The following is a 17,846-nucleotide window of genomic DNA, read 5'->3' on the forward strand; positions in this document are numbered from 1 at the left end:
ATTTGTACACATAGCAGGGATTGAAACTAGCGACCATTCTCATTTTCAAACAATGCAGGATGCTCAAGGACATTGATGCATCACCTGCTTGCGACTAATCTTAATCTGTAAAGTTCTTAAGGCTTAGTTTAAGGAAGTGTTTCCCGTTTCCTCACCTCTGTTACCAGGTGTTTGTGAGTTAAAACTTTTCAGATACCCCTCACCGTGTTGCAGTTTTGATTACTTTATTTGGATGTATGCTTTCACCGATTCTTCAAGAGGATATATTTGGTCAGAATGTTTGCCGTGATCTCATAAGATAAACATCTTTCATTAATCTGACCTGCAGGCACTGAAGTGATGGAGACTGTTATTCATAATAACAGTGTCGTACTTTATGAGAATCACTGATAGCAGTTTTTTAGTGAATTTTTTTTTTTAATGCTGTTAATAAATGCATTTGTTGTCAAAAAACTTGTTTGGAATATCCATGCTTTACTACCTACTAAAGGCCAAAATCTTTAATGCAATGACCTTTATAGGTTGCTTATTACTTCACACAAACACTACGTCCATCTGCTCCTGGTTCGGCCCTCCGGTCCAAATTTAAAACCCAGTTCGGCCCGCGAGTCAAAATGTTTGCCCACCCCTGACCTAGTAGATCTGGACTTAAGATTGTCGGGTTCAAACACATTGAGTCCGAAAAAAGTAGATTTGCTAAGGCTGATGAACAACTCGTCGATTGGCAATTGTGTTATTTCTGAGAATAGATTACTTTTTCTTATTTTAAAATGGTCCACATGCACAGAATTTCAGTTTCAACGTGAACCGTATTTTCCGGGGTATAAGTCGCACATTTTTTCATAGTTTGGCCAGGGTGCATCATATACTCAGGAGCGACTTATGTGTGAAATTAACACATTATTAAATAATTTCACGTTATTTTCAAACTAAGCTGCAAGAGGGCGCTCTTCGCCTGTGTGTCAGGATTCAGAAAGGCTGGAATAACTGGAACTGACGATGAGTCTGACGCAAGCGACCTAGAAGAGGAAGTGCCGCATCTTTAAAAGAGACAGGAAGAATATTTCGTTGGATTTAGTGATTTGGAGTGACACGGATGGTTTGGTAAACTTGTTAGCATTTTTGCATATTTATGCTATAGTTATTTGAATAACTCTTAATAGGTCAACATTAGGGGTGTAACGATTCATCGATACTAGAGATGCACCGATCCGACTTTTTCAGTTTCGATACCGATACCGATGCCGTGGCTTTGCGTATCGGCCGATACCCGATACCGATCCGATATTATGGTTGACTTAACAAGCTACATACCTCTACATGTGGAACAGAAAAGACTAAAGGCAACGGCATCAGGCATGACTACACAGTTCTTTGCTTTAAATGCTCATTTAAGCAGCAATGAGAAGTGCTCCCTGAAAACAAGCTCTGCTTAGTCGAACACAAAAAAAAAACATTCAAAATTATTTCTATATACTGAAAGTGCAGAGTGGAATTAAAAATAAAATATAGCATCGGGACAAGTGATTAAACAAGTGACTTGGTCAAATACAATAATCAAGCAATGTAAACATGTCTCTACATAGTTGTGAAGCTCATGGTATCTACATCTCTTAATTCTTGTGACAAGTGTTCTCACATTTTCTCATACATTTCTGACAGTGCGGTCTCAGAAAAACACTTGCGCGATGGCAAATTGTACCATGGCTCCAGGTGCTCAAGTAAACGTCGGAAGCCCTCGTTTTCAACAACACTCATCGGTTGCCCATCCAAAACCATGAATTCCAACTTTCTCAGTAATTCTCATCGCTTTTGCGCTATTGCCTGGGAATTTTTCCCGTCTTTGCAGTGCATCTGCTAACGTTAACGCTCCCTTTGATCTGCTCAACTGCTGGAACCCCTGGTGCTCCGTTGTGTGGTGTTTCTGGAGATGCTTAATTAAATTGGTAGTACTATAACTGGCAGTACTACCAACACCCTTGGCAACATTAGCTTTGCAGACATTACAAACTGCCGTCGAGCTAGTTGGCGTGTTCAGTTTAAAGTACCTCCACACAGCTGACTCTTTCGTTCGCTCCATGTTTGCGTTTGTTTAGAAAACTCTCGCGGCACACGTGCTCCTGACGTATGACATAGCCTGCCCGCGTTCTGCGGCACACGTGCTGCTGACGTATGACGTAGCCCGCGTCCCAATAGATTTAGGAAAGGATCGGCTCACAGATCGGCTCCATTTTCCGATACCCGATCCATCTATTTTGTTGATATCGGGGCCGATATCTGATCCAGATATCGGATCGGTGCATCTCTAATCGATAGACATCAATTAATCGATATAATGCTCTACGATTTATTGGCATCGATGCTAAACGTAAACATCGATTTATATCGCCGTGTTTGACTTCGGACATTAGACGGGACTTTATTTTGAAATCCAGTTAATTGTTGCTTGCTTCCTCTTTCCGGGAGCAGTGGCGCGGCGACGTGTTGTGTTGTGAGCAGAGCAGGCACGTGAAAGGGGAGTCGACAACTAGTACGCGGCTCCTGGGCTGGTGCTATGGCTAGTGTCCAAAAAGACGAGGAAATTTGCTCCCCTTTAGGTTTCAAGTCATTCGTTTGGAAGCACTTTGGATTCCAAAGAAAAGATGGCTCAACGGACAAGACACGTGCAGTTTGTAAATCCTGCCATGCGGTGATCAAATATTCAGGGAGCACAAATCTCGCCGCACATTTAAAGAAAAAACACAACATCAAATTTCAGTGTTAAAATAAGCACTTTGTATACTACAATACTCTTGTAATTTCCTAAATAAAGAGTTTGCAGTACCTTGTTGATTTTGCGTATGAATTGTTATAAATCAGGATATTGTTCTATATTATTTATTTAAAAAAAAATATATAATCGATCGTAGAGCACTATATCGTGATATATCGTGAATGAATCGCAGCATGCTTTAAGATATCGGCAAATATCGTATCGTAGTTCTTTGTATCGATATGATATTGTATCGTGACAAAACCCGCGATTTACACCCCTAGTCAACATACATGGCACGTTCTCAGTTCGTTGTTTGTCATGTAACGTTAGCATACCATACAATTATTCAGCCTGTTGTTGCCCCTATTCTATTTTTATTTTAAATTGTCTTTCAAGTTGACATGTCTGTTCTCGGTGTTGGATTTTATCAAGTACATTTCCCCCAAAAATGTGACATACAGTGTTTTTCCATGCATAATGCGCAAAATGTAACTAATGTATTGTCCTAAAATCTGGGGTGCGCATTATGCATGGATACAACAATTTTTGAAGAAAATCTCCCTCGAAATAAAACTTGAAATCACACCTTTCTTCTTGTTTGTTGTCAATCACGCATCGCATTCAGCCATCCTGCCCAACACAGTCAGTAAAATTCATAAGTGGCCTAGTGGTAGAGTGTCCGCCCTGACACTGGAAGGTTGTGGGTTCAAACCCCGGCCGGGTCATACCAAAGACTATAAAAATGGGACCCATTGCCTCTTTGCTCGGCACTCAGCATTAAGGGTTGGAATTGGGGTGTTAGATTACCAACTGATTCCCGAGCGCGGCATCGCTGCTGCTTACTGCTCCCATCTCCCCCAGGGGATGGATTAAACTCACATGGGGATGGGTTAAATGCAAAGGACAAATTTCACCACACCCAGATGTGTGTGTGATAGGGGTGTAACGATACATCGATACACATCGATTAATCGATATAATGCTCTACGATTTATTGGCATCGATGCTAAAGGTAAACATCGATTTATATCGCCGTGTTTGACCTCGGACATTAGACGCGACTATTTTGAAATCCAGTTCATTGTTGCTTGCTTCCTCTTTCCGGGAGCAGTGCGCCCGGCGTTGTTGTGTTGTGAGCAGAGCACGCACGTGAAAGGGGAGGCGACAACTAGTACGCGGCTCCTGGGCTGGGGGTATGGCTAGTGTCCAAAGAGACGAGGAAATTTGCTCCCCTTTAGGCTTCAAGTCATTCGTTTGGAAGCACTATGGATTCCAAAGAAAAGATGGCTCAACGGACAAGACACGTGCAGTTTGTAAATCCTGCCATGCGGTGATCAAATATTCAGGGAGCACAAATCTCGCCGCACATTTAAAGAAAAAACACGACATCAAAGTTCAGTGTTAAAGTAAGCAATTAATACCCTTGTAATTTCCTAAATAAAGAGTTTGCAGTACCTTGTTGATTTTGCGTATGAATTGTTATAAATCAGGATATTGTTCTATATTTTTTATTAAAAAAAAAATAAAATAAATAAAAAAATCGATCGTAGAGCACTATATCGCGATATATCGTGAATGAATCGCAGCAGGCTTTAAAATATCGGCAAATATCGTATCGTAGTTCTTTATATCGATATTATATCGTATCGTGACAAAACCCGCGATTTACACCCCTAGTGTGTGACGATCATTGGGACTTTAACTTTAATTGACGACACATCGTTTGATGCGATGGTGCAATCCTTGATGGTGTATTATTGTCAAATATTGTTTGTTTTTTAATCTCCATCGCAAACCGGATATCATACGGAGGCCGCCATTACAGATGCACAGAACGGATGCGCAAGACGCGTCAGTTATATAAAGAGCGAGAGTTCAGTTCTCTACCTAAATGCGTATTACAGGTAATATTTTATTTCACAACACTTTGCCTTGTTCCTTTCGTCTCTGCTGTTCACTTCAAACACGCTCCATACGACCGCAATGCTCTCGTATCAGACGCTTGCTCGATCACCTGCTCGTTTGCTGTCACAATGTACCCTACACAAATCCGAAACATTTGTTGCGGCTCTGAGTCACGACGAGGGGCAAGTTTTGGTTTCCAAGGGTGTTTTTATTCCTCTTCAACGTCTCTCCCATACAGAGCCGCCTTTTTCACGTCGGCACGCCTTTTTCACATGTGCGCACTGATCGCGGTGGTGCCTTTACGGGCAGTCGGAGAAATCAACGCCAACAAAAAAAAATTACATCCAGCCTAGTTAAGACCATACCAAAGACTATAAAAATGGGACCCATTGCCTCCCTGCGTGTGTGACGATCATTGGGACTTAAAAAAAAAAAAAAAACAATTTTTAATTTTTTTTAAAAGATTCATAAAAATAGGGTGCGTATTATACATGGGTACAGGCTTTTTTCCAGCATCAACATGCCATTTTTAGGGTGCGTATTATACATGGGGGTGCATTATACACGTAAAAAAACGGTATATATCAAATAACTATTATATAAGCAATATTGGAATATTTTGAAGTGCAAGAGCCGTCAGCGGCGCGCACGCATTGTTGACAAAGGACGATTGATGGATTTAATGAATTGGAGTGACGCAGATGGTTTTACTAACGTGTTATTTATGTAATAGTTTTTGGAATAACTCTGAATTTTACCTCAGGGCCGTTCTCAGCTCTTAGTTTGTGTTTATGTCACGTTAGCATACCTATCGTTTAGCCTGTTGTTGCTCACGTGTTGTTGCGACGCTGCGACAGCAGCGCGGCGGTTGTTTACATAAAGGACAAAGATTGACTCGACGAGCTGCTGTTGACGCGACGTTGCGCTGCTGTCGTCACTTGAAATTCAAATTACAGTAATCTCTTGCTACATTGCGGTTTCCCTTTTTTTTGAAATTTTTTGAAAAAAAAAAACATAAGTCGCTCCTGAGTATAAGTCGCCCCCCACCCAAAGTATGAAAAAAAAACGCGACTTAAAGTCCGAAAATTACGGTATTTGCTTTTACTTTGGAAAAGAGATAATGTTTGCTAATTTCTGATATGTTACAGACCAAACCAGTACCTGAATCATCTTTGGCATTTTCTGCATTGTCAATTTGAAAAAATAAATAAATACGTTTTTCAATAAAAGGGATGGAAGTTAACATTATTTATAGTCTGTTTAGTCAATAAAATAATTGAGAAATTTATCAATTATTAAAATAATGATTGGTTGCAGCCTTAATAAAAACAAAAGCAGATTTTGCGTTTCTGTACCTTGTCCATGCGGTCCTGTTGCACCCCAAATTTTCCTCCATATCCATGCGAGGCCTTGGGCATATTATCCAATTCCTGCTGTTTCAAGCTAGTATGCTCTGTTGACACTGTTTCACGCAGCTGATGGATACTATTTCAACGAAGACAAATCATTTATGGACACATTTGTAGTAGGTCCTATAAAGACAGCAAAGAAAAAAACATCTGCATTCTTACTTAATGTGCTCTTGATGTCCTGAACCAGCCACTGTCTTGGCACCCCAGCGCTGCTCCTTCTCGGACACATCATTCTGAAAATGCAGGGGGAAAATAAGGTATTTTAACACAGCAAAATGGTGTCTAAAACAATGACTATGTGTAGCATGAAAGCAGAAATGGCTGAAGATGATGTGCAAAGCTACCTCAAAGTCTGGGTCAGTCTCCCAGTCGTCACCTCCATCAGCTACAGTCACCTTAATTGACTGTCCTGCTGCTGCCTTCCACATCTTAGTGAGCCCTTGTCAAACACACTTCAAATACAAAAACACCTTCAATGGGTTCAATTATGTAAAAAAGGAGAGTGCATAATATATGTACCGTTTTTTTCCATGTATAATGCGTGAAATTTAACTAATTTATTGTCCTAAAATCTTGGGTGCGTATTATACATGGGTACAACAATTTGTGATGAAAATCTCCCTCGAAATAAAACTTGAAATCACCTTTCTTCTTGTTTGTTGTCAATCGCGCAGCGCATTCAGACATCCTGCCCAACACACTTACCGTATTTTCTGGACTATAAGGCGCACCTAAAAACCTAAAATTTTCTGAAAAACCGACAGTGCGCCTTATAGTCCAGTGCGCCTTATATATGGACCAAATTCCTAAATTTAAACTGGCCCGAAGCATTGTGTCATGAAATCAATCATAAGTGGCCCGCTGAAGACTATGAATCAATCAAAAAGACTATAGATCATTATTTTGTGATTATGAAGTAATTTGTTTTGTCTGAAGTTGAAATAAAAAAGATAAAATGGAGAATGATTTGATTTGTATTCAAAATCTGACATGATCCATTAAGGGTGCGCCTTATAGTCCAGTGCGCCTTATATAAGGACGTTTTAAAATGGGCCATTCATTGAAGGTGCGCTTTATAGTCCGGTGCGCCTTAAAGTCCGGAAAATACGGTAGTCAGTAAAATTCTTAATTGACGACACATGTGTGTTAATATCAAATATTGTTTGTTTTATATATCATACGGATATCATACGGAGGTCGCCATGACAGTATGCGCAGAACGGATGCGCAAGACGCGTCAATCGCACATCGCATTCAGCCATCCTGCCTAACACACTTAGTCAGTAAAAGTCATAATTCACGACACATCATTTGATGGGATGATGCAATCCTAGATAGTGTGTTATTGTCAAATATTGTTTGTTTTCTAATCTCCATCGCAGAACCCATATATCATATGGAGGCCGCCATTATAGATGCGCAGAACGGATGCGCAAGACACGTCAGCTATATAAAGAGCGAGAGTTCAGTTTTCTTCCTATTCGTTTCAATTCACAGTTTAATTAGCAGTTTCAATCAGCAAATAATGAAATGCGTATTACAGGTAATATTTTATTTCACACTTTGCCTTGTTCTTTTCTTCTATGCTGTTCACTTCAAACACGCTCCATACGAACACAATGCTCTCGTATCAGACGTTTGCTCGATCACCTGCTCGTTTGCTGTCACAATGTACCTTACACAAATCCGAAACATTTGTTGCGGCTCCGAGTAACGACGAGAGGCAAGTTTTGGTTTCCAAGGGTGTTTTTATTCCTCTTCAACTTCTCTCCCATACAGAGCCGCCTTTTGCACATGTCCGCACGTCACTTTCCTCTCTTTTCATTTTTATTTTTTTTTTCCAAAGTCAAAGTCTGCTTTATTGTCAACATCTTCACATGCCGAGACACACAAAGACATCGAAATTACGTTTTCCCTATCCCACGGTGAAAAGACATATTACACGATAGACACACAAGTAAACAACACAATATAAAAAACAAGAAGGCACAAACAATAAATAAGAGTAACAATAAATAATAAATAAATAGATAACACAACGAATAAAAGCCAGTGTGCATACAGACAGTAAAAGTACAGGACGCTACGCAGAACGGGGAAGCAAGTTCAGAATCCTGACTGCCTGGAGTATGAAGCCGTTTGAGAGTCTTGTGGTGCGGGAGCGCAGGCTTCTGTACCTCTTCCCAGAGGGCAGAAGCTCGAACAAAGAGTGAGCGGGGTGACTCACATCACTCACAATCATGGTCGCCTTGCGGGTGAGATGGGAGGTGTAAATGTCCTTCAAGGAGGGGAGCGAAGCACCAATATCCTTACCAGCTGTGTTCACTATGCGCTGCAGGGCCTTCAAGTTGTAGTCAGTGCAGCCGCCACCCCAAACAGCAATACAGCTGGAGAGGACGCTCTCAATGGTGCCGCGGTAAAATGTAGTCATGACGGCCGGAGGGGCGCTCGCTCGCCTGAGTTTCCGCAGGAAGTACAGGCGGCGCTGGGCTTTCTTTGTCAGTGATGCGGTGTTGGTGGACCAGGAGAGATCCTCACTGATGTGCACCCCCAGGAACTTGGCGCTACTCACTCTCCCCACCACAGCACCGTCGATGGTCAGCGGCAGGTGTTGGGTGTGACCCTTCCGGAAGTCCACAACAATCTCCTTGGTCTTGTCGACGTTCAGCAGGAGGTTGTTGTCCCTGCACCACGTGGTCAGAAGGTCAACCTCCAGCCTGTATTGAGTCTCGTCTCCCTTGGTGATGAGACCCACCAGAGTCGTGTCTTCAGCAAACTTCACTATACGGTTGTCGCTGTAGGTTGCAGTGCAGTCATGCGTCAGGAGGGTGAAGAGCAGCGGACTGAGCACACAGCCTTGGGGGGCCCCCGTGCTCAGCGTGATGCTGGCGGAGATTTTGTCGCCAACACGTACTACCTGTGGCCTCTGACAGAGGAAGTCCAGTAGCCAGTTGCAGAGGTAGGTACTGAGGCCCAGCGTGTCAAGTTTGCTGATGAGGCGTTGTGGCACAATGGTGTTGAAGGCAGAACTGAAGTCCACAAACAGCAATCTCACATACGAGTCCCTTCTCTCCAGGTGGGTGAGGGCCGAGTGGAGGGCAGAGCAGATGGCATCCTCAGAGGACCGTTTGGCTCGGTACGCAAACTGGAAGGGGTCAATGGTGGGGGGGGGAACGGATCGGATGTGCTCCATGACAAGCCGCTCAAAGCACTTCATGATGATGGCCGTAAGTGCCACGGGGCGGTAGTCATTGAAGCAGGACGGAGCGGGTTTCTTCGGCACAGGTACGATGGTGGCAGCTTTGAAACATGACGGGACGATGGCCTGCTGCAGGGAAGTGTTAAAGATGTCTGTGAAGACATCCGTCAGCTCACCAGCGCAGTCCTTCAGCGCACGACCCGGGATGTTGTCAGGGCCCACCGCCTTACGGATGTTGATAGCGGCAAGCGCCCTCCTCACGTTGTCGGCGGAGAGAGACAGGGGCAGCTCGTGTGAAGGGGGAGTGGCCTTCAACGGGCAAGTGCTGTTCTGAGCGTCGAAGCGAGCAAAGAAGCGGTTGAGGTCATTGATTTTTTTTTTCACCTTCGTAATATTGCAAAGATTCGTCCGATCCTCTCGACCGGTGATGCGGAAACTATTATACATGCGTTCGTCACGTCGCGCCTGGACTACTGTAATGTACTATTTTCGGGTCTTCCTAAGTCCCGCATCAAAAGTCTACAGTTAGTACAAAATGCCGCTGCAAGGCTGCTCTCTCGGACAAGAAAATTTGATCACATTACCCCAATACTAGCCAACTTACATTGGCTTCCGGTCCATTTAAGATGTGACTTCAAGGTTCTTCTATTAACCTATAAATCGCTGCATGGCTTAGCGCCTTCATATCTCGTCGACCTAGTTGTTCCTTATGTTCCGTCTCGTAACCTTCGTTCGCAAAACGCTACCCTTTTAGCGACACCGAGGGCTAAGAAAATGTCTGCAGGCTCTAGAGCATTTTCTATTCGGGCTCCAGAGCTTTGGAATGCCCTACCAATGGATATTAGGACTGCTACCTCAGTAGAAACATTTAAGACACGTTTAAAGACACATTTCTATGACATGGCCTTTAACTAACCTGTAGTGGCCGATTCGGCTGGAGTTTGTTTTCTCTCCCTCTCCACCCCCTCCCTCCCCCCTCCCCGGCCGGGGAGGTGGTTAGGTGGTACCCATGCTGACAGCGGCTATCTGGATTCTCGTGGCCAATTCAGGATAGGGGAACTGCAGCTCAACCTCCTCGAAGAGCACTGCCAGGACAATTGAGGGCTCCTTTCGGCAGCCCTCTGCTGTGACATGGAGATCCACTTTTTATTTAATTGATTTTCATGTTGTATCATTTGTGCCCTCTCTGCATCCATTTCAACCTGGTGATCCTGAAAGGGGGATCCTTCCATCTGTGGTCCCTTCTCAAGGTTTCTCATTTTCCCCCTGCTAGGGGTTTTTAAGTTTTTCCTTGCCCTTTTGGGAGCTTAAGATCAGGGGATGCTTTGAGAATAATTGTCAATTTCTGTCTATGTGAAGCCCTTTGAGACTGCTTGTGATTTAGGGCTATACAAATAAACTTGACTTGACTTGACTTGAGCAGACGGACGTCGCCCTCACAGCTCTGCGGCGCGGGCTTGTAATCCGTGATGGTCTGAATGCCCTGCCAAAGGCTCCATGCGTCCCTGCTGTCCTTGAAGTGGGCGGTAATTTTGCACGAGAACGCCCTCTTTGCATCTTTGATGCCCCGGGACAGGTCAGCCCTCGCAGTCCTCAAGCCAGCCTCATCCCCCGCTCTAAAGGCTTTGTCCCTGGCCCTCAGCAGCCTGAAGACAGCCCCCGTCAGCCATGGCTTCCGGTTAGCCCGAGTGACGATGGATTTTGAGTGAGTCACATCATTAATGCACTTCCTGATGTAGAAGGAAACAGAGTCAGTATACTCCTCAATGTCTGTCCGATCGTCGCAAGTGGCAGCCCTCCTAAACATGTCCCAGTCAGTAGAGCCAAAGCAGTCACGCAGTGCATCAGAGGCACCCTCAGGCCACACCCGTACCTGCTTGCGAACTGGCCTGGACGCTCTCACCATTTGTCTGTATGCGGGCAAAAGCATAACAGTGATATGGTCAGAAAGTCCAAGATGGGGGCGGCTTTGAAAGCTCCTTTATGCGAAGAGTAGACCAGGTCCAGGAAGCTGTCGCCACGCGTAGGAAAATTAACATGCTGGTGAAGCCTCGGAAAAACAGAGTTCAGGTTAGCATGATTAAAATCCCCAGCGAAGATGGTGAAACCGTCAGGGTGCGCTGTCTCTTGTTCACTGACAGCCTGGTACAGTTCACTAAGAGCCGCGATCCTGTCGCCTTCGATGTTGGAAGGCGGGATGTAAACCGCGACGAGCAGAATCGCGGTAAATTCCCTTGGCAGGTAAAAAGGACGGCACTTAATGATCACGAACTCCGCCAGTGGCGAGCAGTGCTTGCATACCACTACAGAGTCCCGGCACCATTCGTCACGGATGTAGACGCAAATTCCACCTCCACGAGATTTCCCCCCTTGTACAATGGCCCGGTCCGCCCAATAGCACGCTAGCCGCTCCAGATGTACAGCAGAGTCCGGAATGTTGACAGTCAACCAAGTCTCCGTGAACACGACCACACAGCAGTCCCGCACTGTTCGGTTTGCAGATCGCAGCAAGCTAATGTAATCCATTTTGTTGTCCAGCGATCGAACATTCGCCAGAAGAATGGAGGGCACGGCCGGGCGAGCAGGGTTGGCCCCAGCCTGGCCCGGACGCCCCCGCGTTTGCCCCTCTTCAGCCTCCTCGCACACCGCTTTCGACGCTTCCCAACCGGGGGAGGAACCTAACTGCTCGCGGTGGTGCCTTTCTGGGCAGTCGGAGAAATCAACGCCAACAAAAAAAATACATCCAGCCTAGTTAAGAAATCTCCAGAAAGATCACCATAACAATTGTGAATAATAAATAAATATATATTATATACATTATATATATTATTATTATTATTATTATCATTATTATAATAAATACAGTTTTTTTCCATGTATAATCTAACTGCTCGCGGTGGTGCCTTTCTGGGCAGTCGGAGAAATCAACGCCAACAAAAAAAATACATCCAGCCTAGTTAAGAAATCTCCAGAAAGATCACCATAACAATTGTGAATAATAAATAAATATATATTATATACATTATATATATATTATTATTATTATTATTATCATTATTATAATAAATACAGTTTTTTTCCATGTATAATCCGCCCCCATGTATAATACGGACCCTAAAAATGGCATGTCGATGCTGGAAAAAAGCCTGTATATCGATTAATCGATGTGTATCGATGTATCGTTACACCCCTAATTCTGTATGATTAGTTAAATTGAAAATGATTTACCGTTTTCCCATGTTTAATGCGCCCCCATGTAAAATACGCACCCTAGAAATGGCATGTCGATGCTGGGAAAAAGCCTGTACCCATGTATAATACGCACCTAAATTTTGACTTTTTTTTTTTTTTTAACGTCCCAATGATCGTCACACACGCATCTGGGTGTGGTGAAATTTGTCCTCTGCATTTGACCCATCCCCGTGTGATTCTGATCCATCCCCTGGGGGAGAGGGGAACAGTGAGCAGCAGCGGCGCCGCGCTCGGGAATCATTTGGTGATCTAACCCCCCAATTCCAACCCTTAATGCTGAGTGCCAAGCAGGGAGGCAATGGGTCCCATTTTTATAGTCTTTGGTATGGTCTTAACTAGGCTGGATGTATTTTTTTTGTTGGCGTTGATTTCTCCGACTGCCCGTAAAGGAACCACCGCGATCAGTTAGGTTAAAATGAAAAGAGAGGAAAGTGACGTGCGGACATGTGAAAAAGGCGGCTCTGTATGAGAGAGAAGTTGACGAGGAATAAAAACACCCTTGGAAACCAAAACTTGCCTCTTGTCGTGACTCGGAGACGCAACAAATGTTTTCGGATTTGTGTAGGGTACATTTGAACAGGAGAGACGAAAGGAACAAGGCAAAGTGTTGTGAAATAAAATATTGCCTGTAATACGCATTTTGTTATTTGCTGATTGTATTAAACTATCACATTCATTGTCCGTCAAGAAGAGAAGAGGACTATTCGCATTGGAGCCATAGTGCGCATGCGCAGTGATACTGCCTCCGTATGAGGTCCAGTCCGCGATGGAGATTAAAAAAACAAACAATATTTGACAATAACACAGGTTTCTGTTCCTGTCTTTGGTAATGTCACCCTGTCTTTTTGTTCCACGTCTCTGTCGGTCAGTCCTGTTGTTGGTTTTGTTAGAGTTATGTTAGTTTACCAAGTCTGTTTTGAGTTCCTCCAATGAACCCTGGTCCAAGCTGCACTTGGTCGCCCTGCTCCTTTCCCCACTCTATCCGTGACAATATTTTCTTCAAAAATACCGTTTTTTTCCGTGTATAGTGCGCAAAATGTAACTAATTTATTGTCCTAAAATCTGGGGTGCGTATTATACATGGGTACAAAAAATAAATTTTTTAATTTTTTTTTTTTTTTTTTTAAAGAAAGTCATGGTACAACAAAACCAACAACAGAACTGACCGACAAAGTCGTGGAACAAAAAGACAGGGTGACATTACCAAAGACAGGAACAGAATGACAGTAACACATGCAATGATCCAACGGTGAGCGAGGGGCAGACAGGACTTGAATACAAAACACGTTACATCGATTGAGGTGACACAGGAAGAGAGGGGCGACGCGAACAGAAACTATGGCAACCTAGACACATAGCAAAACTGGGGACGAGACATGACAAATCTCCCCCGAAATAAAACTCACCTTTCTTCTTGTTTGTTGTCAATCGCGCATCGCATTCAGCCATCCTGCCCAACACACTTAGTCAAAAAAATCCATAATTGACGACACATCGTTTGATGCGATGCTGCAATCCTTGATGGTGTGTTATTGTCAAATATTGTTTGTTTTTAATCTCCATCGCGGACCGGACGTCATACGGAGGCCGCCATTACAGATGCGCAGAACGTATGCGCAAGACACGTCAGCTATATTAAGAGCAAGATATGTTTTCTTCCTATTAGTTTCAATTCACAGTTTAATTAGCAGTTTCAATCAGCAAATAACAAAATGCGTATTACAGGTAATATTTTATTTCACAACACTTTGCCTTGTTCCTTTCGTCTCTGTTGTTCACTTCAAACACGCTCCATACGACCGCAATGCTCTTGTATCAGACGCTCGCTCGATCACCTGCTAGTTTGCTGTCTGTCACAATGTACCCTACACAAATCCGAAACATTTGTTGCGGCTCCGAGTCACGACGAGGGGCAAGTTTTGGTTTCCAAGGGTGTTTTTATTCCTCTTCAACGTCTCTCCCATACAGAGCCGCCTTTTTCACGTCCGCAGCCCATGCGCGCACGGAGCGCGGTGGTGCGTTTAGGGGCAGTCGGAGAAATCAACGACAACAAAAAAAATTACATCCAGCCTAGTTAAGACCATACCAAAGACTATAAAAATGGGACCCATTGCCTCCCTGCGTGTGTGACGATCATTGGGACTTAAAAAAAATTTTTTTTAAAAAATTTAAAAAAAAAATTTTAAAAATTCATAAAAATTGGGTGCGTATGGGTACAAGCTTTTTTCCAGCATCAGCATGCCATTCTTAGGGTGCGTACTATACATGGGGGCGCACTATACACGGAAAAAAACGGTAGTTGTACCATGATTTTCTTCAAAAAAAAAATAATAATAATAAAATTAAAAAAATAAAAATATTGTACCCATGTATAATGCGCACCCCAGATTTTAGGACAATAAATCAGTTAAATTTTGCGCATTAAACATGGAAAATAACGGTAATTGTGATAAATAACTGGAACATCACTCAAATATTGGTGATCCCGTTGAGAGTCTCACATATTTCTTCGCTATCGAGTTTGCTACTGCATGCGCAGTGATACTGACCGGCAGAATAACATCCGGTTGTTCCCAAAGATGATCTTTGTTCTGAAATAATTTTACGTTTTACGGACTTAAGTAACCCGGCCAGGTCATACCAAAGACTATAAAAATGAGGCCCATTACCTCCCTGCTTGGCACTCAGCATTAAGGGTTGGAATTGGGGGGGTAGATCACCAAATGATTCCCAATCGCGGCGCCGCTGCTGCTCACTGCACCCCTCTCCCCCAGGGGATGAATCAAAATCACACGGGGATGGGTCAAATGCAGAGGACAAATTTCACCACACCCAGATGTGTGTGTGACGATCATTGGGACGTTAAAAAAAAAAAAAAGTCAAAATTTAGGTGCGTATTATACATGGGTACAGGCTTTTTCCCAGCATCGACATGCCATTTCTAGGGTGCGTATTATACATGGGGGCGCATTAAACATGGGAAAACGGTAAATCATTTTCAATTTAACTAATCATACAGAATTAGGGGTGTAACGATACATCGATACACATCGATTAATCGATATAATGCTCTACGATTTATTGGCATCGATGCTAAACGTAAACATCGATTTATATCGCCGTGTTTGACCTCGGACATTAGACGCGACTTTATTTTGAAATCCAGTTCATTGTTGCTTGCTTCCTCTTTCCGGGAGCAGGGCGCGCCGCGGCGTTGTGTTGTGAGCAGAGCAGGCACGTGAAAGGGGAGTCGACGACTAGTACGCGGCTCCTGGGCTTGAAAGACGAGGAAATTTGCTCCCCTTTAGGCTTCAAGTCATTCGTTTGGAGGCACTTTGGATTCCAAAGAAAAGATGGCTCAACGGACAAGACACGTGCAGTTTGTAAATCCTGCCATGCGGTGATCAAATATTCAGGGAGCACAAATCTCGCCGCACATTTAAATAAAAAACACGACATCAAAGTTCAGTGTTAAAATAAGCACTTTGTATACTGCAATACTCTTGTAATTTCCTAAATAAAGAGTTTGCAGTACCTTGTTGATTTTGCGTATGAATTGTTATAAATCAGGATATTGTTCTATATTTTTAATTAAAATATATATATATCGATTGTAGAGCACTATATCGCGATATATCGTGAATGAATTGCAGCAGGCTTTAAGATATCGGCAAATATCGTATCGTAGTTCTTTGTATCGATATTATATCGTATCGTGACAAAACCCGCGATTTACACCCCTATACAGAATACATTAATTTAGCTCTATATACTGAAATCCCGTTGAAACGACAACTTGCTTTCTTATTTAGTTTGTTTTAATCTCTCTCAAAATGGAAATGAGGAAAAATAATGGAAATTCAGTGGATCTAGAAGAAAAAGAATACACACGCACACGCTCCTGAAGATGAAGTCACTCAGACCAGGAAGCAATTGTGTGTTGCCCATTTGACATGCCTGTCTCCCACAAAACAACCACACCCTTCTACAAATCGCGTAAAAACCCTGAATAGCTGTCATTTTCCTGACTGTGTCGGGATTAGGATTGATTTAAGAAAAGTTAATCAAGTGTGATTGAGAGAGGGTAGACGTTCGAATCGGGTAATCTCCCAAAATTAATAACTCTTATTTCGGTTGAAGTTGACGACTCAAGTTAGGTGGGTCACTGCGACGTATGTAATCAATGTGGGCCAGGCAGATCCACGGAGCTAAATCCCAGCACACATAAGAGTATTTGTTTTAAATTGAAACTGGACAAATGTAACGTGTTTTTCCATTTGGGCAGTAAATGGCATTTAAAAAATAGCGTACAGTTTATTTAAAGGTGCGTAAAGGCAGAAAACAGAGGAAAAGGGTGAACACCTTCGTTGTGTCGACATATGTTGACTCGCACTTGAGTTGGCACCAGCGGTGGAATGTGAATTAATGTGCTGGGCTTGCGGAATTGTGTGCGACTATCTGTCTGCGGCATTTCCTGCTCCAGTTTTCCACTGTGCTAGCTGTTTATGCTAACATGTCAACGATTACGGAGTCGGCGTAAACTCGGCGAGGCCAAGACATTTTCGAAAGGAATCAACATTTCTAAGCCTCACCTTCCACGACAGAAGGAGCTGCGTCCAGAATCCAGTCAGTCAGACCTTCAAGTGATTATAACGCGTGTGTTCACAACCCGATCGAGATGGAGAGGAATGCTCAACGCTGTTGGGATCTTCCTGTTCTCCCTGAATCCCGTAGTCAATCGTGATGACGTCATGGAATGGGCGTGGTACGCTTGTTAAAGCACTTTGATTTGTCGACCGTCTCTTTTTGTGATAAAAACGTACGTGTCATTTATTTTAAAAAATAAAAATGAAAATCCTGTAAATATGCAAACATGAAGCGGTATAAAGCACGACCATTTACCGCCGTGATTCTGTTTTTCATTTATGAGGTTCAAAGTAGGGGTGTAAATCTACGATCGATTTTTTTTTTTTTTAATAAATAATAGAGAACAATATCCTGATTTATAACAATTCATACGCAAAATCAACAAGGTACTGCAAACTCTTTATTTAGGAAATTACAAGAGTATTGTAGTATACAAATTGCTTACTTTAACACTGAACTTTGATGTCGTGTTTTTTCTTTAAATGTGCGGCGAGATTTGTGCTCCCTGAATATTTGATCACCGCATGGCAGGATTTACAAACTGCACGTGTCTTGTCGGTTGAGCCATCTTTTCTTTGGAATCCAAAGTGCTTCCAAACGAATGACTTGAAGCCTAAAGGGGAGCAAATTTCCTCGTCTTTTTGGACACTAGCCATAGCACCAGCCCAGGAGCCGC

General features: G+C 43.2%; 1 protein-coding gene across 3 annotated transcripts in view; it reads right to left on the reverse strand.

Annotated features, from left to right (window-relative positions):
• The window catches only part of LOC133152383 (src substrate protein p85-like), a 47,778-nt gene extending 30,502 nt beyond the window's left edge, over nt 1-17,276 (reverse strand). For 2 of the 3 annotated variants that reach the window (XM_061275930.1, XM_061275928.1), the window contains exons 1-4: nt 17,116-17,276; nt 6,417-6,524; nt 6,232-6,305; nt 6,016-6,145 (exon numbers count right to left, since the gene is read on the reverse strand). In XM_061275930.1, coding sequence (XP_061131914.1) covers nt 6,016-6,145; nt 6,232-6,305; nt 6,417-6,500 — 288 coding nt within the window. In that variant the 5' untranslated portion in view covers nt 6,501-6,524; nt 17,116-17,276. Of the gene's footprint in view, nt 1-6,015; nt 6,146-6,231; nt 6,306-6,416; nt 6,543-17,115 lie in introns of all 3 variants that reach the window. The other variant, XM_061275929.1, reaches the window with a different exon arrangement.
• Nucleotides 17,277-17,846: the final 570 nt, after the last annotated feature.

The sequence above is a fragment of the Syngnathus typhle genome, linkage group LG4 (genome assembly GCF_033458585.1).
Source record: "Syngnathus typhle isolate RoL2023-S1 ecotype Sweden linkage group LG4, RoL_Styp_1.0, whole genome shotgun sequence".
NCBI classification, from domain to species: Eukaryota; Metazoa; Chordata; class Actinopteri; order Syngnathiformes; family Syngnathidae; genus Syngnathus; species Syngnathus typhle.